This window comes from Giraffa tippelskirchi, chromosome 9 (assembly GCF_054371585.1).
Source record: "Giraffa tippelskirchi isolate mGirTip1 chromosome 9, T2T-mGirTip1v1.2.pri, whole genome shotgun sequence".
In the NCBI taxonomy this organism is placed as follows: Eukaryota; Metazoa; Chordata; class Mammalia; order Artiodactyla; family Giraffidae; genus Giraffa; species Giraffa tippelskirchi.
The window spans coordinates 90,980,916-91,004,295 of NC_137283.1; the positions used below are offsets into that span (position 1 = coordinate 90,980,916).

Consider the following 23,380-nt stretch of genomic DNA (forward strand, 5'->3'; position numbering starts at 1 on the left):
AACAAGGATCCCAAAGGGACAACGTATATTTTGCACTGTTTTGTTGGAAGCACAGGGCACTGTCAAAAGTGTTGCACATTAGGGATCCTCAAACTTCAGTGCATCTGAATTCCGGGAATCATGTTAAAATCTAAGTTCTGATTCAGCAGGTCTGCTGGGGTTGAGACCATGTATTTCTAGAAAGCCCCCGGGTGATGCCAACATCGCCAGCAGGGAAGAAGCTGGGTGGGGAGGGGGGACCGGGGGCGCGCGGTGTGCCTGTGTGGAGAGGCTACTCCACTTTAAGGAACCCAGAGGCTCGCTCCAAGCAACTGGAAAAAGAAACTCAAAACCCTTTCCTTCCGAGGGAGGCGGAGCCAGCCGGGGCGGCGGCAAAGCGAGCTCGGCTGCGCCTGGGAGCCCAGACTCCACCGCCCGCCTTACCCCAGGATCAGCAGCGCGCTCTGCAGCTGTCTCCGCACCTCCAGGAACACGCGCGCCTCCGCCGCAACCGCCGCCATAAGGGCGCTCAGCTGGGAGCTCTGGAGACCCGGCCACCGGGGCCGGAAAGCGGCTGCACGTGCGGCTCGAGCAGGAAGCGCGGCTGCGGTGGCGGCGGCGCGGGCCTCAAAGACCCGGAGCTCGGGTGCCCGCCAGCCCACAGCGCCACCTGCCGGGCGGAGAGCGCGCCGCCGCGAGGATTCCATCAGGGAGCGTGAGCGCTTTCAAAGCCGCCTTCGGGTCAAGCTCAGAGAAAGGTGGGCACGGGGAAGCCAAACTGTTGTCGCACTCCGCTTCTTAAGGGCGCAGCCTGATGCACCAGGCTCCCTGGAAATCACCTTCAAAGTCGGACCCCAGTACACTGCTTTGGGTAGCTTGGGGAGAGATGAGACTGGACGAGAGGGAGGTGATGGAGAGGGGTCTGTACAGGCAAGCACTTATCCCCAGCAGGGTCTAGAGCCAAATTCCCCACCCCAAGCACACTTTATCTTGGTTTTGTTTTTATTTTAATGAACTAAAGGCTCTTTGGTTTTTGGTTTTGTTTTTATAAATCCTGATCTGTGTTTGATAGTTCTCTGTGAGGAGGCAACAAACGTCCAGGACTGACTTAGCTGCTGCTTCCCAATTTAGACCAGAAGGCTCCAGAATGGAGAGGGTTGCAAAAATGTGAGAGTTCTCTGTGGTCTGTGCATAAGAGAGAGTGTGGTTAAATCCAGTATCATGAAGCACAGGATTAAGCATCCCCATAACCTGTGTCTTTTTGTTTCTGCTGTTTTATTTTTTTGATTGGAGTATAATTGCTTTATAATGTTGTGTTAGTTTCTGCTGAACAACAACCTTTATCGGCTATATGTGTGTGTGTGTATATATATATATTCTTGGAATCATTCCCTCCAAGAATGCAATATATATATATATATATCCCCCCTCCCTCTTGAGTCTCCCTCCAATCCTACCCCTCTAGGTCATAACAGAAAACTGAGCCAAGCTCCCTGTGCTATACAACTGCTTCCCACTAGCTATCTGTTTTACACATGGTAGTGTATATCGTCAAAAACAAGATAGTATATATATGTATATATATACGTGTGTGTGTATGTGTGCTCAGTGGCTTCAGTCATGTCTAACTCTGTGTGACCCTATGGACTGTAGCCTGCCAGACTGCCCTGTCCAAGGAGTTCTCCAAGACAAGAATATTGGAGTGGGTTGCCATGCCCTCCTCCAGGGGATCTTCCCGAACCAGGGATTGAACCCTTGGCATCCCCTGCGTCTTCTGTATTGCAGGAGGATTCTTTACTACTAAGCCACCCTGGAGCCCCATATATATACATGTATATATATATAGAGAGAGACAGAGACAGAGAGTAGCATTTACACAATATATGCTGTGCTTTGCTTAGTCGCTCTGTCATGTCCAACTCTTTGTGACCCCATCAACTATAGCCCACCAGGCTCCTCTGTCCATGAGGATTCTCCAGGCAAGAATACTGGAGTAGGTTGCCATGCCCTCCTCCAGGAGATCTTCCCAACCCAGGGATAGAACCCAGGTCTCCTGCATTGCAGGTGGATTCTTTACCATCTGAGCCACCAGGGAAACCCAAGAATACTGGAGTAAGGTAGCCTATCCCTTCTCCAGGGGATCTTCCCGACCCAGGAATCGAACCAGGGTCTCCTGCACTGCAGGGTGATTCTTTACCAGCTGAGCCACCAGGGAAGCTCTTACATAGTATATATGCACATCTATCTATCTCTCTCTCTCTATATATATATCTCCACAAGTTTGTTCTCTATGTCTGCCTCTCTATCCTGCCCTACAAATAGATTAATCAGTACTGTTTTTCTAGATTTCATGTGTATACGTTAATACACAGTATTTTTCTCTCTCTGACTTCATGCTATGTGACAGACTTTAGGTTCATCCACATCACTACAACTGTCCCACTTTCATTCCTTTTTATGGTTAAGCAATATTCTATCATATATGTATACTACATCTTCTTGATCCATTCATCTGTAGATGGACATTCAGATTGCTTCCATATTCTGGCTATTGTAAATGGTGCTGCAGTGAACATTAGGATACATGTGTCGTTTTGAATTATGGTTTTCTCAGGATATATGCCCAGTAGTGCGATTGCTAGGTCATTTGGTAGTTTTATTTGTAGTCTTTCAAGGAACTTTCATACTGTTTTCCATGGTGATTGTATCAATTTATATTCCCTCCAAGAATGCAAGTTCTCTTTTCTCCACACTCTCTCCGTAAGCATTCCTATAACTTTTGAAAAGAGGAAGATGAGAATGATTCTGTATGTACATTTCTACTCTTCACTTTTGCAAAAGTAAAACCTGACTCAGGGACATCTGTAATCTCATTGTTACTGTTACTGGCCAGGGTTCTTGGCCTCCTACTGAATAGGAATTGACTTGAGGCCAGACAAGAAATCTGGGCAAGGCTGTACCGGGCCCTCTGTTGCAGGAAGTGGGAGTGGTCGCCCACTTTTTGGTCTCTGTATCTTTTGTCCAGAATATGCCCTAACTGCACATGCACGCAGCTGCTTTTGGTCCCATATAGTTTGTTTGTATTTTGTGGCTGGAGGAGAGGCGTGTCCGGGTGTAAGCACTGCAGCAAAGGGTCCAGGTCCCAGGCCTGTCTCGCTACTGGAAGATGATTTTGGAACGTTTGACCCAGTAAAGGATCTAGTATTATTTAAGTACTTATCATGGGAAAATATTAAAATATAAGGCCAAGGTAGAATTATAATAAGAATTATTTTAAAACAAGAGGCTTAAAAAAAACCAGAAACAATGATTACTTGTATGTGGAAAATTGTATTAATATGTTTATTGATTTTCTATTTTATCATTTTGAGGTCATAATTATTACACACTGAACCCATTAATTTGAAAATTTTCTAAGCAAATAATAAAGTCATATCCCTAAAGATACTATTTTAAGACTTTTTTTCTAAAATCCATATTTGGAGTTAATAAAGTTTATTGTTTTACCTCACAAATTCCTGTATCCATCAGAATAATTCAAAATCATGGATGAAGGTAACAGCACAGTTAAAAGGAGATTACTACTATTTCATCTCAATGGTGACAAAAGATGATGGTTTTGATGGAAGAAAATTTCACATATTAAGAAACATGATGGCTGATATGTGATTTAACTGGAACTTTAGGCTAACCAAAACAGCCTATTTGTGGCCTATTAAATATGCACTGGGGATATCCCTGGCGGCCCAGTCATTAAGAATGTGCTTCCACTGCAGTGAGCACAGGTTCAATCCCTGGTCAGGGAACTAAGACCCCAAGTGCTGCCTGGTACAGCCAAAAAAAAAAAAACAAAAAGGCATCATACATCTACTTTAACCATTAAAGAAAAAAATGCATTAAAAAACTGAGTATCTGTAGTTCAGACATTCCAAATGGAGCTAGATGACCACCATGGACATGGTTTCAGACACATGCTTGTATTACTGAGAAATTTTCTGAACTGTATCACATCCAAGGACACCATGAGCCTTGCTGCCAGCAGCTGCCAGTTGCAAACTTAGAGTCTCAAGTTCTCCTCTTGTAACTATGCAACCATTTCAGACCTCAGTCAACCCTTACATAACAAGCACCCTTCTTCTTGCCAGCTCCAATCCTAATTCTTGACAAATATCTTATGATTTGGGGGCCTTCTGCCTTTATAACCCACCCCCATTTTGTAGTCCAGTGGAACACAATTTAAGTGCTTCTTCAATCTGTCTCTCTCAGGCTATGGCCATCAGTTTGGCTCAAACAAAACTCTTTTCTCTTCCTAATATATATGATATACTGATTTATTATTTCTCTCCACTATTTTGGCTCCTCCTATCTTCCATGTTTAATTTTCAAGGCTGTTAAGTGCTTAAGTACTAACATATGACATTGAAATATGTAACGTTCTTTCTTTTTCTTTTATTTTCTTTCTTTTTTTTTTTTTGTGCACCAGGCCTCTTGCAGTATCTTAGTTCCCAGACCAGGGATTGAACTTGGATCACGGCAGTGAAAGTGCAGAATCCTGGGCACTGTACCACCTGGGAATTCCCTATGTTACAGTCTTAATGCAGCATTCTCTTCACAATTGATGTTTTATTATTTTTAAGAATTGTTATATTTGATAGTCACAAATTTGCAAAAGAAACCATTTTTGACCCTACATTTAAACTACGTGATTCTCGAGTCCTACAATCAGAATAGCTCCTAATGTGATAACAACTATTTGTTTTCTAACTTCCCAAGTCTTTTAACCTCTCTAGGTTTGGGGTTCCTCACATGAAATATTGAGGAATCAGTTAAACAATTTAAATAAACACTTAAATCATTACTTGAAGAATTTTTAAAAGCTATTTTCAACTCCTAGCATCCCTTCCATCTCTCCACCCATCCTGATGAGGCTGGCACCGGCGAATTGAAAACACCGGCTACAGGTCTACTCCGTTCATTGGCGGCGATGGGCCGCTTCCGCGACAGTCCGCTTGAGGGCGCTGCGGCGACAGCGAGCGCCGGGAGGCGAGGAACGGACCGGGGGCGGGGATGGAGGGCCGCGGACGTCGACGCCGGCGTGGGCGCGGGCGCGGTGCACACTGGGAGCTGTCACTAGGCCGTCCGGCTCCCGACCTCCGTGTCGCTGCCGCGGTTGCCAGGAGAGCGGCGCCGGCAGGAGCGGCCGAGCCCCGGGCAGGTAACAGCGTCCCCGCCCCGCCCCCCCAGCGCGACTGCGAGGCCGCGGCCTCCGGCCCGGAGCGGCCTCCTCGGCCCGGCTCGTCCCTGAGCCGCTGGGACGCCCGGTGGGTCCGGCTGCGGTAGCGTCGGGGGTGTTGCCGCCCGAGCCCCGCCTGGAAGCCGCGAAACCCGCCGGCCGGCCGCCGGGTGGTTTCCGTGAAGGCGGGACTGGCGGGCCGGGGCCGGGCGGCGGCGGCGCGAGGGCGGCCCGGGGCCCTGGGGGCCGGAGGCGGGGCCGGGGCGGCGGGTGGCCGGGCCGAGCCTCCTGCGCAGGGGGCGCGCGGCGCGCGGGGTTGGGGCGGCGGTCGCACCTGTGTGAGCAGATCGCGCGGACTCACTTCTTTGTGGGAATTGAGGCATCATCATACTGTCTTGCATCTAGGCGGGTTCATGATTGAAGAGACAAGAATGCCCGCCCTGGTTAATAGTCCATGTGGGGGGTGGGGGCTGGAAAGGAGTGTAGAAGTTCATTAGAGGAAGTCACATTAGTCATAAGGAAGTTGTTAACAGACATCACCTTTGATTCCCCAGCCTTTTAAAGTTGCACCATAACAATAGTCACTTGTTAGTTCTTCATTCTCGCCTACCCAAGGGAGGGAAGTAGCCCGCAACTACTCTTTTAAAGCCAAGTACATTGTGTTTTGGTTATTCCTACACTTCCATAGAGTTCTGTAGGGTTTGAGAAAGAAAGATGGGAAAAATCTGATTTGGAGGCTATAAAGCAGTCAAAACATTTTTAAAAATCAATACAAAAAAGATAGGAAACTTAAGGTTTTGCCTGACAAGTAAGCCCTGAACTTAGAAAGACAAAGATCCCTCAGTTTTGATGTTGTTGGCTGTCTTGATGTAGACATCATGTCTTGTGTTTTACTGTGAATTACACGTCAGTTTTATGTGCTAACTCTTCACCTGATAAACAACGGTGATTTCCTTGAGCTGACAGAAGTTACAACTAGAGTAAATTAAAACCGGTTGTAGTACAAATGCTTTCTTTCAAAATGATTACTTTCAGCTGCTCAGAGCTGAATCATTCCCCAGAAATAGTAAACACTAGCAGATCTCCAGGTGACCCTGATTATTAGGAGTCAGAGACTAGACTGTGAAAAGTAAAAATATCTAACTTAATACACAACCTGGAAATGTAATACTGTAACCAAAATGTAAATATAAAGTAAATATTGTTAATTAAATGTTTGACTGTATGCAGTCAAAGAAGACCTGTTTAGTAGTTAAACTACAGGAAAAAACTCTGTGGCCTCCGAAGGAGAGATTTCATTCAAGACCTTTGTTCTGCTGACCGGGTGTTATCTCTCTAGGCCTCAGTTTTGTCCTCTAAGAGAATTTCATAGAATCAGTTTTCCAAACTGTTTTCCCTGAACACTCTTCTGAACCCATTAATACTCGTATTGCCTCCAAACAGAGTTCTGTAGCAAATAATATGAGAGCATGCATATACTGGACTTAGCTGCTCAGTCGTGTCCAAATCTTTGAAACACCCTGGACTGTAGCCCGCCAGGCTCCTCTGTCCTTGGGGATTCTCCAGGCAAGTATACTGGAGTGGGTTGCCATGTCCTCCTCTGGAGGATCTTCGCAACCCATGGATCAAACCTGGTTCTTCTGCATCACAGGCAGATTCTTTACCTTATGAGCCACCAGGCAAGCTCAATATGGAAGAACATTGGTTTAAATCAGGCTTAACTTTTCATTTGCTTTTAACCACAAGACTGCTTAGAACCACAAGACTTCTAGGCCTACTGTACTAATACACACGTAAACTTCCAGAATGGAAGCTTCCAAGGAAAGGTTATCGAAGCATCTCTGGAACTTACGTGGCCAGAGAGCAAATTTTGTCATGGCCGACACGTTAACGTCTCCTGGAGTATAATTACATAGAATGCCTATTTGAAAATTACTGTAGTTGATCAGAGTCCCCTTTCATCTCTAAAATTTCCTGCGTTATATGCTTCTATGGCCTCCAGCTTAAGCTTGCTAGAACATGAAGATCAAATCCCAGCTCACTAGGCCAAAAGGCTTCTATTTGCCTTAGTACTATAACAAGGACTCACATAGGTTACCGTGGGCTTTAATGCATTAACTTATGACAGAAGGGCATCTTCTTTTTTCTGGTCTCTTGATGCTTCTCTATAACTATAATTACCTCATTTTGGAATTTGATTTTATGGTTAAGTTACTGATCTTACTAAGAGTGGCATTATAAAGTTTCAACAGGTAAAGATTTGCTGATAAAGGCATTGTTTTTACTATGATTCCCCTTTCTAGTCATGTATTCTTAAAAACTATGAAATGTGACAAAAACCGCTTGAAATGTACTTAATAACTAAATAATTTTAAGAGCTAGATCTCTGGAAAAAGTTAAAGGTTACAGTGTAAATTCTAAGGCAGTTATTTCTAAATTGCCTAGGAAGAAGATGTAAGTGTTGAATACAATCTCCAATTATTTTGCTAAATTCCGTCAGGTGTCAGTAGCACACAACTAGTGTGGCTGCTTCTGTCTATTCTTTGTTAGTTTGTTAGGGGTGAGTACTGTTAATATGTTAATGTGCTCTTCTGTTTGAGGGGATGAGGCACAGTACATTTATTTTTACTAGGCAGGCCGTAATTTTTGTAAGTTCTGTTTCTGAGAAGAAACTCTTTAAGTAGAAGTAGTAGTTGTTGTTCAATTGCTCAGTCAAGTCTGACTCTTTGTGACCCCATGGACTGCACTGTGGTGCAACAGGCTTCCCTGTCTGTCAGTATGTCCCAGAATTTGCTCAAACTCATGTCCATTGAGTCAGTGATGCCATCCAACCATCTCATCCTCTGTTGCCCCCTTCTTTTCCTGCCTTCAGTCTTTCCCAGCATCAGGATCTTTTCCAGTGAATCAGCTCTTCGCATCAGGTGGCAAAAGTATTGGAGCTTCAGCTTCAGCATCAGTCCTTCCAATGAATATTCAGGACTGATTTCCTTTACAATTGACTCCTTGCAGTCCAAGGGACTCAAGAGTCTTCTCTAGCACCATAGTTTGAAAGCATCAGTTCTTCAACATTCAGCCTTTTTTGGTCCAACTCTCACATCCATAGATGCTGCTGCTGCTAAGTCGCGTCAATCGTGTCCGACTCTAAGCAACCCCATAGTCGGCAGCCCTCCAGGCTCCCCTGTCCCTGGGATTCTCCAGGCAAGAACACTGGAGGGGTTGCCATTTCCTTCTCCAATGGCTGAAAGTGAAAAGTGAAAGTGAGGTCGCTCAGTCGTGTCCAATTCTTAGCGACCCCAGGGACTACAGCCTACCAGGCTCCTCCCTCCATGGGATTTTCCAGGCAAGAGTACTGTAGTGGGGTGCCATCGCCTTCTCCATCCATACATGACTACTGAAAAAACCATAGCTTTGACTGGACAGACCTTTGTTGGCAAAGTGATGTCTCTGCTTTTTAATGCATTATCTAGATTTGTCATAGCTATTCTGTCAAGGAACAGGCATCTTTTAATTTTATGGCTGCAGTCACTGTCCGCAGTGATTTTAGAGACCAAGAAAATAAAGTCTGTCACTGTTTCCCCTTTTTCCCCATCTGTTTGCCATGAAGTGATGGGACCAGATGCCATAATCTTAGTTTTTTGAATGTTGAATTTTAAGTCAGCTTTTGCACTTTTCCTCTTTCACCTTCGTCAAGAGGCTTTTTATTTTTAGTTCCTCTTCGCTTTCTGTCATTAGAGTGGTGTCATCTGCTTATCTGAGGTTATTGATATTTCTCCCCACAATCTTGATCCAGCTTGTGATTCATCCAGCCCAGCATTTCACACGGTGTACTCTGCATATAAATTAAATAAGCAGGGTGACAAAATACAGCCTTGACGTACTCCTTTCCCAATTTGGAACCAGTCTGTTGTTCTATATCCAGTTCTGACTACTGCTTCTTGACCTGCATACAGATTTCTCAGGAGGTTGGTAAGGTGGTCTGGTATTCCCATCTCTTTCAGAATTTTCCACAGTTTGTTGTGATCCACACAGTCAAAAGCTTTAGTAGTCAATGAAGCAGATGTTTTTGTGGAATTCTCTTGCTTTTTCTATGATCCAGCGGATGTTGGCAATTTGATCTCTGGTTCCTCTGCCTTTTCTAAATCCAGCCTTTAACATCTGCAAGTTCTCAGTTCACATACTGTTGAAGTATGGACTGCTATTTTTGTGTAATAGTGTACAGCTTTTATTGAAAGTGTATTATATGCAAGTAAATACTTTTGATCCCCTTCTCTGAATTGGAATTTCCCTTCTTTTACTGTGTTTACCTCCCCTTCCCCAAGATATACAAGCCTGAAGCCTCAATGACCATTCATTGCATAGTTCAAAGATACAGTATCGCACTTACCGAGGAAAAATTTACATGTAATAATGTGCACTCATTTTATGTGTACGTTACATACACACTCATGTAACCACCACCACAATCAAGGTTTGGAACATGTCATCCACCACTCAGGCCTGTATTGTTATGTCTTTGTTCTCTTTGAATTTCTCCCTGTTTCTGCATGTGTAAATCATAACTATTAAGTTCTAGCCCAAGCACCACTTTGTGAATCTTTTTTGCCTTTTCTCTGACTTTCAGATTTACATTTCTTTGAACGTTTTTTTCTATCCTTCATGATGGCAAAACCAATGGCATGCTCATGGTAAGCACTTACATTTGTTGACCAAATGGGTAAGTGTAGTATTTCTCAAACTTGATTAAATCATTCTTATATCATCTTCAAACTTTTGGCTCATATCTGCATACATCCAGTATTTGTTGTGTTGTTCAGTCGCTAAGTCTCTCGGACTCTTTGTGACCCCATGGACGGCAGCACGCCAGGCTTCTTTGTCCTCCACTGTCTCCCGGAGTTGGCTCAAATTCATGTCTGTTGAGTCAGTGATGGCTACTAACCATCTCATCCTCTGCCACCGCCTTCTCCTTTTGCCTTCAGTCTTTCCCAGCATGAGGGTCTTTTCCAATGAGTCAGTTGTTCTCATCAAGTGGCCAAAGTATTGGAGCTTCAGCATCATTCCTTCCAATGAATACTTTCTGTATACTTACTTCATATTTATCAGTGGAATTATTAACATAATTTTTAAAGGAAACTTGAAGTAACCACCATAAATAAAAAACAGGTATCTGAGACATCCTGAAGTAGTCAGAGGAGCTGCAAAAGAAGGAAGGGAGAATGACTTCTTCACCTGATCCAGTGTCACTTAACCCTGTCCTTGGGCACCATAAAATCTTCTCCCTTCTGGTTGGTGGGCAGAATTGGGGAGATACTGGATTAATCAGGGCCTGAGAATCCCTTAGAATTTTATTGGTAAAAGAATTGGGAAATAAAGCCTCAATTGCAAGTTAAAAGGTGCCCTTAGTTTTGCATTCTTATTGTTTTTAAAGTTAAACGTGATCATACTTGAATTAGATGTCAATTTTCTTCAAAAATGTCTTTATGTTAGTAATGTTAACTTTATACATAAAATACCTTTTTTGTTAATATGGTACATTAGCTTTAGGATAAACCTTTGAATACAGAGAGATAAATCTCAATTTAAAACCAGTTAAAGCCTTTCATGGAGCTTCCCTAGTAGTTCAGTGGTAAAGAATCTGCCTGCTAATACAAGAAACGTGGGTTCTATCCCTGGTTCAGGCGATCCCCTGGAGAAGAAAATGGCAACCCACTCCAGTATTCTTGCCTGGGAAATCCCACAAACAGGAGCCTGGTGGATTACAGTCCATGGGGTCGCAAAAGAGTTGGACACGATTTAGCAACTAAACACCACCACCATGAAAGCTTTTTATATGACAAACTGATGATTGTTGATTCAGGAGTGATGAAATGTTAATAATGTGTTTATCTGGCAAAACTCCTGTAAGAGTAGATGAGATAATAGACTTGTACGAGTTTGCTGTCTCCTCTGCTTCTTCCTCTCGTCAGTTTTCTTGTTTGAGCTATAGCTTCATATTTCCACCTTGCAGAAGACATGTCCAGCCTCTTTTCTTCTGAGGTAATGAGGAAGTCTCCTCTTTTATGGAGTTTTACATGAAAAGGCAAGAAAATGATTTCCCTACTCTTGTTCTATAGAATACACTGTATATCTCAACTTGCTGAGGTTATTTACCGGCAGAGATGTATATGATGCACTCAGTGTTTAAATTGCCAGTATTTTGTGTTCGTGAACAACGAATTCAGGTAAATAGACTTGTTTAGTTTGGTGCTACCGTTTCCCAAAAACTAATTTACCAGACTGGTAATACTAAGTTTATCAGTACACACAGTAACTTGCTGCTCAGTCAGGGCTCAGATTGCTGTTAATCAAAAGTTCCGGGGTACAACCTCAATTTGAAAATAAGATAAGAGCACTTTGGATGAATATTTTTATTTCATAAAAGAACCTTCACCCAAGCAGGAAGTTTCTTTCCTGTGTCTATAGTATAAAATTAAGCAGCATAATAGAAGCAGTGCAGATAAACTGTTACCATTTACAAGTGACAACTGACTGTAGTCTGAAAAACTACAAAAGCACACCAGGCTTGGTCCTTTGCATTATACATGTAAACTCCATTATACATGTAAACTCCATTTTACATGTAAACTCCATTATACATGTAAACTCCATTTTACACTTATATTTCCAGTTGGTTTTGTTTGTGCTGTTATATTATGAAAAGCTACTGTAAAATATCAGCTAAGCTCCCTTAAACTCTTAAGATATGTGTCATTACCATCAATCAGATTTTCCAGATGGCTGGAGTTTTGTTTTTTTGGTTTTATTTATTCATTTTTTGGCTGCACTGCACAGCATGCAGAATCTTAGTTCCGCAACCAGGGATCAAACCGTGCCCCTTGCAGTGGAAGTACAGAGTCCTAATCACTGGACTGCCAGGGAATTCCCTGGAATTTTCTATGTTTTTATACCACAAATGCCACCCCCACTTGACCCCAGTGGCTTTTCATACACACCATGTCTCACAATGTGTCTCAATTTTTTTGTATTTATTTCTATTTTTTTGATTGAAGTAGTGTTGATGTACAATATTATATAAGTTACAGGTGCATGATATAGTGAATCACAATTTTTAAAAGTTATACTCCATTTATAGTTATTTAAAAATATTGAATATATTCTACATATTGTACAATAAATCCTTGTTGATTTGCCATACATAATAGCTTGTACCTCTTAAATTTCCTACTGTTGCCTATATTGCCACTACCCTTCTCCTCTCCCCACTGGTGACCATTAGTTCTCTATATCTCTGAGTTGACTTCTTTTTTTGCTATATTAATTAGTTTGTTGGGTTTTATAGATTCCACATGTAAGTGCTATATAGTATTGTCTTTCTGTGACTTGTTTCACTTAGCCTAACACCCTCCAAATCCATCCATATAGCTGCAGATGGCAAATTTTCATTCTTTTTTATGGCTGAGTAATACTCCATTGTGTATATATACCACATCTTCTTTAACAAGGGCTTCCCTAGTGACTCAGATGGTAGAAAGTCTATCTGTAATGCAGGAGACATGTGTTCTATTCCTAAATCAGAAAGATCCCCTGAAGAAGGTAACGGCTACTCACTTCAGTATTCTTGCCTGGGGAATTCCGTGGATAGGAGAATCTGTCAGGTCACAGTCCATGGGGTCACAAACAGTCAGACATGACTGAACAAATAACTTTTCTTTCTTCTTTAACCATTCACCTGTTGATGAATACTTAGGTTGCTTCCATATCTTGGCAATTGTAAATGCTATTATGAACATTGAGGTACATGTATCTTTTTGAATTAGTGGTTTTGTTTCTTGCAGATATATACTCAGGAGTGGAATTGCTGGGTCATATGGTAGTTCTATTTTTAGTTTCCTGAGAGCCCTCCATGCTATTTTCCATAGTGGCCGCACAAATTTACATTCCCACCAACAGTGAATAAGGGTTCCCTTTTCTCCATATCCAGAGAAGGCAATGGCACCCCACTCCAGTACTCTTGCCTGGAAAACCCCATGGACGGGGGAGCCGGGTAGGCTACAGTCCATGGGGTCGCTAAGAGTCGGACACGACTGAGCGACTTCACTTTCACTTTTCCCTTTCATGCACTGGAGAAGGAAATGGCAACCCACTCCAGTATTCTTGCCTGGAGAATCCTAGGGACGGCGGAGCCTGGTAAGCTGCCGTCTGTGGGGTCGCACAGAGTCGGACACGACTGAAGTGACTTAGCAGTAGCAGCAGTTTCTCCATATCCTCACCAGCATTTATTATTTGTGTTCTTTTTGATGAAAGTGATTTTTACAGGAGTGAAGTGATAATCTCATTGTGGTTTTGATCTGCGTTTCCCTGATGATTAGCAGTGTTGAACATCTTTTCATGTGCCTGTTGACCATCTGCATTTGCTGTTTGGAAAAATGTCTATTCAGTTCTTCTGCCCATTTTTTAACTGTGTTGTTTTTCTCTTGATGTCATAAGAGCTATTTATATGTGCTGGATATTAACTCTTTATCAGTCATATCATATACAAATATTTTGTCCTAGTCCATAGTTTGTCTTCATTTTGTGGATGGTTTCCTTTGCTGTACGAAAGCTTTTCAGTTTCATTAGGTCCCATGTGTTTATTTTTGCTTTTTCTTCCTTTGCTTTAGGAGACAGATGCAAAAAAATATTTCTACAGTTTATGTCAAAGAATGTCCTGTCTAGGTTCTCCTCTAGGAGTTTTATGGTTTCTAGTCTCACATTTAGGTCTTTAACCCATTTTGAGTTTATTTTTATATATGGTGTTAAGAGAATGTTGTAATTTTTTTTCTTTTCCATATAGCTGTCCAGTTTCCCAAGCACCACTTCTTGAAAAGATTGTCTTTTCTCCATTGTATGTTATTGCTTCTTTTGTTCTAGATTAATTGACTATAAATGCATAGGTTTATTTCTGGGCTCTCAGTTCTGTTCCATTGATCTCTGTGTCTATTTTATACCAGTAACATACTGTTTTGATGACTGTATCTTTGTAGTATAGCATGAAGTCAGGGAGCATGAGCATGATTCCTCTAGCTCAGTTCTTTCCCAAGACTGTTTTGGCTATTCAAGGTCTTCTGTGTTTCCATACAAACTTTAAAATTATTTGCTTTAGTTCTGTAAAAAATGCCATTGGTACTGTGATAGGGATTGCATTGACTTGATAGATTGCCTTGGGTAGTAAGGTCATTTAATGATGTTAACAGTGTGTCTCCTGACAGAGAATTTTTTATACCTTAAAAAAGTTTTTAAGTTTCCTGACAGATTTTTCTCCTGAGAAAAAAAATGAAATATAGTACTTTCTTTAAAGTTAAAATATCTGTCTTTTTGGAATAAAAATAAATATTTAACTAACTTCCATGTTGTAAACCACAGTTCCATAAGTGTTACCACCAGTTTTTAGTCAAGAGTTCACCTGAATGAGGGGTTCTAGCAACATGATTTTTTTTAATGGCAACTGGCATTTTATTGGAGATCTGTTTTCAAGCACTATTATCCAAGCCTACCTGATTCTATAATTTGAGGCTGCCTATTTTATGTGACCTGATAACTACTTGTTAAAATGTCCTAAGTTAATAGAGGTTGAATTTTAAAAAGGAATTTATTAATTTGAGAATAAACTTTAGTTTTCTGTTGCTACATGACATTATCTCAAAATGTAGTGATTTAAAACAACAATATAAATCTCAGGAGGGATAAGGGAATGACTTGTCTCTGACATTCTGGCTTGAGAACCAGTCATTTAAAGGTTTGCAGTCATCTAAACTTTAATTGGCCTTCCAAAGTGGTTCAGCCACATACTGGGAAGTTCTTTTTGTTTGTTGAAGGAAAGTCTCAGTTCTTCCCCACAGTGACCTCCCCTCAGGGCTGCTTGAATGTCCTCTTGGCATAAAGGTCAACCCGTCCCAGAATAAGTGATCCAAGAGACATCAAGGTAGAAGCCTCAGTGTCTTTTGTGGCCTGATTTTTCACTTCTGCAGTGTTCTATTTATTGTTCATCTAGGCCAGCAGTGGGAGGAGACTGCACGAGGGCTTGAAGATCATTGGAGGCCACGTGGGAAGCTAGCTACCACATCTTGTAGAACTAGTGTGTGAACATGTCGCTGAGTAATAAGTAGTACATGTTTACTTTTAGATGGCTTGTGCTTTTAGAACAAATACTCAAAAATCAACTTAAAATGTTACTTGAAGATTACTAAACAGAGCAAGTACTTTATCAACAAAATTCGTAGTCTCCATGGTTCTTTGGTAATGATGGGATGACCCTAGATTCACATGTAACACTGAAGATACAGAGTCTGTTCATTTTGATTTTCTTATCTCTTATGAGATGAAGAGGGGGGCGGAAATGCCGCATACTACATAGCTGCTCTTTGATGTTCCTCTGAGATGTTATTCATCCATGTACCTTTTAAAAAATTAAGCTTATTTAATGTCACAAAGAAGGAATAAATCATATGATTTTAAAAGTATTAAAAAGGTATGCAGTTAAAAGTCTTCCTCTCCCTGGCCCCCATCCACCCAAGTTCCTGTGTGACCTCCAGGAAATAATCAGCTTTACTGTTTTCTTATACGTTCTTTCAAAGCTATGTCAAATGTGTGCAGATTATTTGAATATATATTTCCCATTTGTGTGTGTGTGTGTGTGTAAATTGAAGCATTCTATATAAACAGGTTTCCCTTGTGGCTCAAACAGTAAAGATTCCGCCTATAATGCATTTTTCTGTTCTGACCAAATCTTGGTAGTTTTTGAGTGACGACAGAACAAATAGGACTGGAGTGCATTTCCTGTTAAGTATATTTGTAGCAGGGTGCTTCCCAGGTGACTTGAGTGGTTTAGAACCCACCTACCAATTCAGGAGACATAAAAGACCCAGGTTTGATCCCTGGGTTGGGAAGATCCCCTGGAGAAGGAAATGGCAACCCACTCCAGTATTCTTGCCTGGAGAATCCCACTGACAGAGGAACCTAGCTGGCGACAGTACATGGGGTTGCAAAGAGTCGGACATGACTGAGCAACCAAGCACATTCTATAAACACTATTCTGCACTTTGATTTTTTACTTGATATATTTTGGGAATATTTTCTAAATCAATTAGACTTATTATTTTTACCACTTGAGTATATTCTACTGTCATTCAGTTTTTGATGTTTATTGGTTATTTACTATAGGTCAAGCATTGCTCGGAGCTGGCAGTGGAAAAGCTAAAATGATAGGTAAAGATGGTATTACCAGGGATTAACATCCCTGGGAGTCACAGTTTAATTACAGTGAAACAAAGTAAGTTCTATAATAGAGGAAATACAGTGTGTAGTTGGAGTCCACAGGAAGGAATTGTGTATTTGAATGTTGGAGAGATGTAATGGTCAGGGAAGACTTTCCAAAGAGGGTGAAATCTGAGGCCTGAAGAGTGAGTAGGTACTAGCCAGGTTAAGTTGTGAGTCAGTGTTTCAGGCAGAGGGAGTTTTTTAAAAAGACTTTGTAACATATTACAAAGCTAAAGTAATCAAAACAGTGTGATACTGGCATAAAGACAGACTGGAAACCAGTGGAATAGAATAGAAAGCCTTGAAATAAACCTTGGTCATATGATCTTGAGAGAAAAGGAGTTGTTTAATTGATATAGAGTTGTAATTATGCAAGATGAAAAATTTTGGAGATAAATTGCACAATTCAAATATTCTTAATAATACTGAACTGTACTCTTAAAAATTATTAAAATGATAAATTTTATACATTTTTGCCACATTGAAAAAATGACATTAAACTTTTTGGAAAGTAGCATAGGTGCATTTTTAAATTCTATCCTGTAATGTAAGCCATGTTTCCAGATATCAACAAATGATGCTGATTAAAGAATGAGCCAGGTCAGAAGGGTTGGATCAGAAGGTATTGTGCAGTCATAGCATTTTGAATATAGTTGGATAGAAAAATTTTAGGTGATGAAAAGGCACACAGGACCTAGCCAGAGAAGAAATAGCATGTGTAAAACCACCAAGGTGGGAGGGAGCAAGTCTTGAACAGTTGACTAGTGTTAAAGAAAAAATATTCAATCGTACGTGTTAAAATCGTAAGGCCAGCCTTACTCAGGGTCATCATCATAGATATAGGGACAACTGCAGTGAGATTTTGGGCTTCCCAGGTGGCACTAGTGGTAAAGAACCTGCCTGCCAATGCAGGAGACATCATAGACATGGGTCTTGTCCCTGGGTCAGGCAGATCCCCTGGGGGAGGAAATGGCAACCTGCTCCAGTGTTCTTGCCTGGGAAATCCCTTGGACAGAGGAGCCTGGCAGGCTACAGTCCATACCCTCACAAAGAATCAGACATGACTGTAGCGACTTAGCACATAGGCAGTGGGATTCTACAGTGAAGGAGAGAAATTGGCTTCAACTCTCAGCGTGGGCACGTGGGATTTTATGGCTGACGAGTAGCTGGAGGTCATAGAATGGAAAACTTCTCTTAAGAGAAGACATAGTGGGTAAGAGGGGATTACTTTCAGTTTCACTATGTTGAATTTTTTTAGGCTATCACTCCAATACAAGAACCCTGTCAAGCACTGCTATTATTCTCTGAATGTCTTTTTTTTTTTTTTTTTACTTTATTGCCGAAGTAAAACGCAGCATCATCTTCATAGTCACAAAGCTAACAGGCTTCTTGCTGCAGACTGACCAGGATGACCAGCAGTTGGTGTTGAGGATCTTGATCAGATATTTAGGGTGATCAGTTGTTGAGGGTGAGAGAGTCTGGGTAAACTGACATAGCAGTCAAAAACGACGTTTTCCTAGAACAGGCACAGATGGGCCTAGGAGAAGCTTCTGAACCCTGACCAAAGTTTGGTCAAGCAAAGAATCCTTGTCACTGGGTTTTGCTTATCTGGAACGTAAATATGAAGTATCAGATTGAAAGAATGGGTCTAGTTTATGAAAAGACTTTAGTCACATGAGTAAGAGCTTGCATTTACTTTCTAAGTGATTGAATGTCACAATTGTAGCAGTGATAAGAGTACTTTCTGCATGCTGAATGAGCACCGGACTGAAGTGCTTCTCATGGTTTATAAACTTATTTTTCTAAGCTTTCAGTAGGGAGTAATATACTGAAACTGTTTTTTGCTGTGTAATATTAATTGGCTCTTAGAAAGCTGAAGGTAGTGAAAAATAGTTGTTGCAATAGTCCAGGTGAAAACTCTTCAGGAGCCATGGTTAAAAGGCCATTCTGAAAGATACCGTCTACCACAGTCAACTTCAACTGAGGGGAAAAAAAAAAAAGCTGAATTTGTTGATAGATTTGAACATAAGGATAGGGAATAAAGCCAAAGCCTGAGCTTGTGTGATTGGGAAGATGATGCTGTTTTACTTCAGTAGTAAAGTGGAAAAAAAAAAGACAGTCAGAGAATAATAGCAGTGCTTGACAGCGTTCTTGTATTGGAGTGATATCCTAAAAAAAGTCAACATAGTGAAACTGAAAGTAAGGAGAGTCTAGTAATAATAATAGTGGTTGATAATTTTATCCGTGCTTTGGAGGATACTTAGTTTTTGTAAGTGAAATGAAAGTGAAAGTCACTCAGTCAGGTTCGACTGTTTTCGACCCCATAGACTCTACAGTCCAGAATACTGGAGTGGGTAGCCTTTCCCTTCTCCAGGGGATCTTCCCAACCCAGGGATCAAACCCAGCTCTTCCACATCACCTGCGGATGCTTTACCAGCTGAGCCACAAGGGAAATTTTTGTGAAGGGACTCTGAATAAAGATCAAGCAATACCTTATCTTGGCTCTGATTCTATTTAGTGCTTCAGAATTTACCAAAGTATTTAGAGTTAATTCTCTTGCAGAGTAGTAATACCTCAGCAAGGTTTTGTTCTTTCATATGTGTTATTAATACCGCTGTTCTGTTTTTACCTCAACCTTAAAACATAAAAGGGAATAACTATTGGAAGAGGTGTAGAGGCAAGGCAAATCTGCTGTAGGTGGTACCTCATTTTTCTCTGTGAAGTATCTTGATATCCTTCAGATTAATTCTAGTCTCTTTCCTTTACTGATTGAGGGATTTAATACCTGCAAGGCTACTTACTATGTAGCACCATTCTTTAATAGCTTTGAGCAAACTGATGTGCACAGACACACGCATGTTTGTGTATAACCCAAGAGCTTTTTCATAAATCCCTGTATGTAAAGTTATCAGTTGGCACCTTCCTGCCTGTGTAATATTTTGATCATATCTTTTATATTCATGGGCATATATTAAATTTGCATCTTAATGAATGTGTGTTTTACTCTTCATGATTATACTTTTGGAACAGTTTCAATAAAATTCACAAAGGAAAATAACCCTTACTGCATAGGATTTTTTTCAGTTGGGAAAAAATGATATCTTTTTTTACAAGCTATAATATTTGTTTACAGATACTCATGTAAGTTTAAATACATTACAGAAAAATTTGTTTAGTATGTACAGTTTAGTGTTTTTATGTTAATTTGTATGGAAACCTATCTAGTTTAAAATTGAATTGTAAAGTTAATTACTGGTATATTGTTCACTAACTTTTAATGCTGAGAACATTCTTATTAAATTACTAATTTAAAAAAAATTAAATTTTATTTGAAATAATTGATTAACTTAGTATGATGGATTTAATTGTACTGTAAAGATTATTGAGGTGTCCATCTTGTTTCACATCTTTCTTTTAAATCACTGTGAATAGCTACTCATTTTTATCATTATTGTTCTCATGTATAAAAAAACAAGCAATGTTTTCTTGTGTGCATGCTAAGTCGCTTTAGTCTTGTCTGCCTCTTTGTGACCCTATGGACTATAGCCTGCCAGCCTCCTCTATCCATGAGATTCTCCAGACAAGAATATTGGAGTGGATTGCCATGCCCTCCACAAGGGGATCTTCCTGATCCAGGGATCAAACCTGCATCTCTAACGTCTTCTGCGTTGGCGGGCGGATTCTTTACCATCAATGCCACCTGTTTTCTTGCTTCTTCCTAATTGAAAACAAACCAAAACATGGTCAATCTAGATAATTTAAATTTTTCTTAAGTGTATTATTCTGATATTTACTCTCAGGCTGACTTACCCTTGCCACCTAAAAAATTACTATTTCTTCCTCTCTCACATCTCCATCAATAGAGAAATCCAAAGATTTTAATATTAGCAAATGCTAAACATTAAAAGGGTATATTTTTTAAAAAGCAAACGATAAGTCCCCAAAGCAAACTTTGGTTGTTTGAGATTCTGAGTTTTGAATGATCAACACCACCATTTCTTTTTTATAGATATGTTTAGTACAAATATGATATGACTAAACTAGGATAGATAATTGAATTGTCAGTGATGCCTACAGGTTTCAAGGAAATGTGAGAAATTTCTCTGAAATACTTATTTTCTGAACTAGCATTTTGTTCCCTTACTTAACAGCCCTTACACTGTTAATTCCTTAACAGCCCTTAAAGGAATTACATCTCCCTTTCCCAAAAGAGAATCAGAATAAATGTCTTTACTGGGTCTTGTAAAGCATCCTTTTGGTGCTGAATTAATAGAATTTATAAAATAGAACATACCTCTGATTAGGCAGAATCCATCAGCCCTGAGTATCATTAACTTGGGGACAGCCACAGCTATATTGGTTTTGGACACAAAACTCAAACCTATAGCACCTCACTAAGATTTAATCCCAATTGAGAGCATATTTTTACTTCTTTGAAATTGTTTTCTCAGGCGAGTACATTGTACATACCATGTATAGTTTTTGTATATACTGTATATATAGTACATATAGGTACATACATATACTATATACTGTATTATAGTTACTCTTCCATTGTAGTCATTAAATGAATTAGAATCACTGTTTTATAGATAACAACCAAGACAAAACCCTTTTATATCAGAATTTATAGTCATTTAGCCTTGTAGTTTAATTTAACCTAAATACTGTCAGGATCAAGCAGTGAGCTAGGTTGGAGTATTCAGAGTTGAGCTTTAGTCCCTGTGCTTAAGTCAAGGTCTAGAAGGAACAGCAGAGGTACTATTATTATATTACATAATTATAGTTTTTTTTTTTAAAGAAATAAGTGCAATAGGAAAAGAAAATACGTCTAAAAATAGGGGGAGTTAAAGAGTCGAGAAAGGCTAGATAGCCTGGACAGGCTTTTTAAAAATGAAAAAGAGAGGTTGGATATACCAGGCAGAAGAATTAAGAGCTGTGATTACAAAGTAATTCTGAGGGGAAAGGAGTTGGGGGCGGGGGGGACATATGTATACCTAATGCCAATTCTTGTTGATGTATGGCAGAAACCATCACAATATTGTAAGATAATTGTGCTCTAATTTAAAAAAATAAAATATAAAATTTTAAAAATGGTAAAAAAAAAAAAAAAAAGTTCAGAAAGATAGTGATAGTGATTAAGGACCAGATCCAAGATTCAGCCTGCCAGAGTTCTTCCTGTTTGCTCCTTTTACTCTCTGTGGAACCTCAGACACCAAAGTGTTCATTTGTACATGGTTCTATGAACATACATGCCTCATGGATTGGTTGTGAAGATTCAGTTCAGTTCAGTCGCTCAGTCGTGTCCGACTACTTGCGACCCCATGAACAGCAGCACCCCAGGCCTCCCTGTCCATCACCACCAACTCCCTGAGTCCACCCAAACCCATGTCCATTGAGTTGGTGACGCCATCCACCCATCTCATCCTCTGTTGTCCCCTTCTCCTCCTGCCCCCAATCCTTCCCAGCATTAGGGTCTTTTCCAATGAGTCAGCTCTTCGCATGAGGTGGCCAAAGTTTTGGAGTTTCAGCTTCAACATCAGTCCTTCCAATGAACACCCAGGACTGATCTCCTTTAGGATGGACTGGTTGGATTTTCTTGCAGTCCAAGGGACTCTCAAGACTCTTCTCCAACACCACAGTTCAAAAGCATCAATTCTTCTGTGCTCAGCTTTCTTTATAGTCCAACTCTCACATCCATATATGACCACTGGCTGTGAAGATTACATGAGATAATTCATGTAAAAGAGCTTAGTGAAGTGCCTGCCACAGATTATCAGTAATTAACTGCTAAATCAGTGTCAGTTGCTATAGTTTTCTTCATCTTGAATACTCTGTGGGCAAGGTTTATTTCCGGATGTGCTCTGGGGGCAGGATGGTTATCTGTAACTCAAGGATATATGTTTAGTTGTCACTATTATAGCTATGTACAATGTGATGCTTACGATAGAATCCCACCTACTCATTAATGGATTATTTTAAGTTGTAATATGTACTCACAGTTTTCTATTTTCTAAGTTACTTTTCTTCACACTGCTTATGTGTCACAAAACACACAGGATTTAAAGCTACAAGGAACCTTAAGATACCACTTTTATAGAATTCAAAGATATTTTTAACAGATGTATACTTTTGTATATGTCTATAAAAAAAAGCAAAATTAAATTTGCTGATTTTCACTTTGATGGGATGCTGGGAATTTTCATATCTTAAAGTTTTTATAGGTTTTACTGAAAGCAAAAGTAAAAATATAACTAAATATATACATAAAGTATGCGTGCATGCTAAGTCGCTTCAGTCGTGTCTGACTCTTTGTGATCTTATGGACTGTAGCCCAATAGGCTCCTCAGTCCATGGGATTCTCCCGGCAGGAGTACTGGAGTGGATTGCCATGCCCTCCTCTTGGGATCTTCCCAGCCCAGAGATTGAACCTGGGTCTCTTATGTCTCCTGCGTTGGCAAGTATTTTCTTTACCACTAGTTGGACAGGGAAGCCTGGCGTGCTGCAGTCCATGGGGTCGCAAAGAGTTGACATGACTGAGCAACTGAACTGAACTGAGCACCGTCTGGGAAGCCCTGCATAAAGTATAGTAAGACTCTTTGTCAAAATTTTCTTCAATCAGAGATTGGTACCTAATTAATTTTTAAAGATTAGACCTGTAGGAGTATCATACTTAGTGGATTTCCTTTCACAAGGGCTAGAATGGCATCTTCCACATTAAGTAGTTATGCCTAATAAAAATGCTTAAACTGAGCTAATTTTTAAAATATAGTTGGATATAGCATGTTTTTTATAAGTATTCTTAGGGGAGTCTTTTAAGTTTTTTAAAGCATGTAATAGTCGTTATGAATATAGTCTGTTTGAAGGGAGTGCATG

The 23,380-nt window shown here is 40.5% G+C and overlaps 2 protein-coding genes across 16 annotated transcripts in view; one reads left to right on the top strand and one right to left on the bottom strand.

Moving 5' to 3' along the window:
• Positions 1-563, bottom strand: part of UBE3D (ubiquitin protein ligase E3D) — a 148,096-nt gene extending 147,533 nt beyond the window's left edge. For both annotated transcript variants that reach the window (XM_081530458.1, XM_081530457.1), the window contains exon 1: positions 424-563. In XM_081530458.1, the coding sequence (XP_081386584.1) occupies positions 424-500 (77 nt within the window). In that variant the 5' untranslated portion in view covers positions 501-563. The remainder of the gene's footprint in view (positions 1-423) is intronic.
• Positions 564-5,091: 4,528 nt separating this feature from the next.
• The window catches only part of DOP1A (DOP1 leucine zipper like protein A), a 119,646-nt gene continuing 101,357 nt past the window's right edge, over positions 5,092-23,380 (top strand). For 10 of the 14 annotated variants that reach the window (XM_081530434.1, XM_081530438.1, XM_081530441.1 and 7 more), the window contains exon 1: positions 5,092-5,194. The gene's annotated coding sequence lies outside the window, so the exon portion shown is untranslated. Of the gene's footprint in view, positions 5,301-9,830; positions 9,898-23,380 lie in introns of those variants that run through there. The other 4 variants (XM_081530435.1, XM_081530439.1, XM_081530446.1 and 1 more) reach the window with 2 other exon arrangements.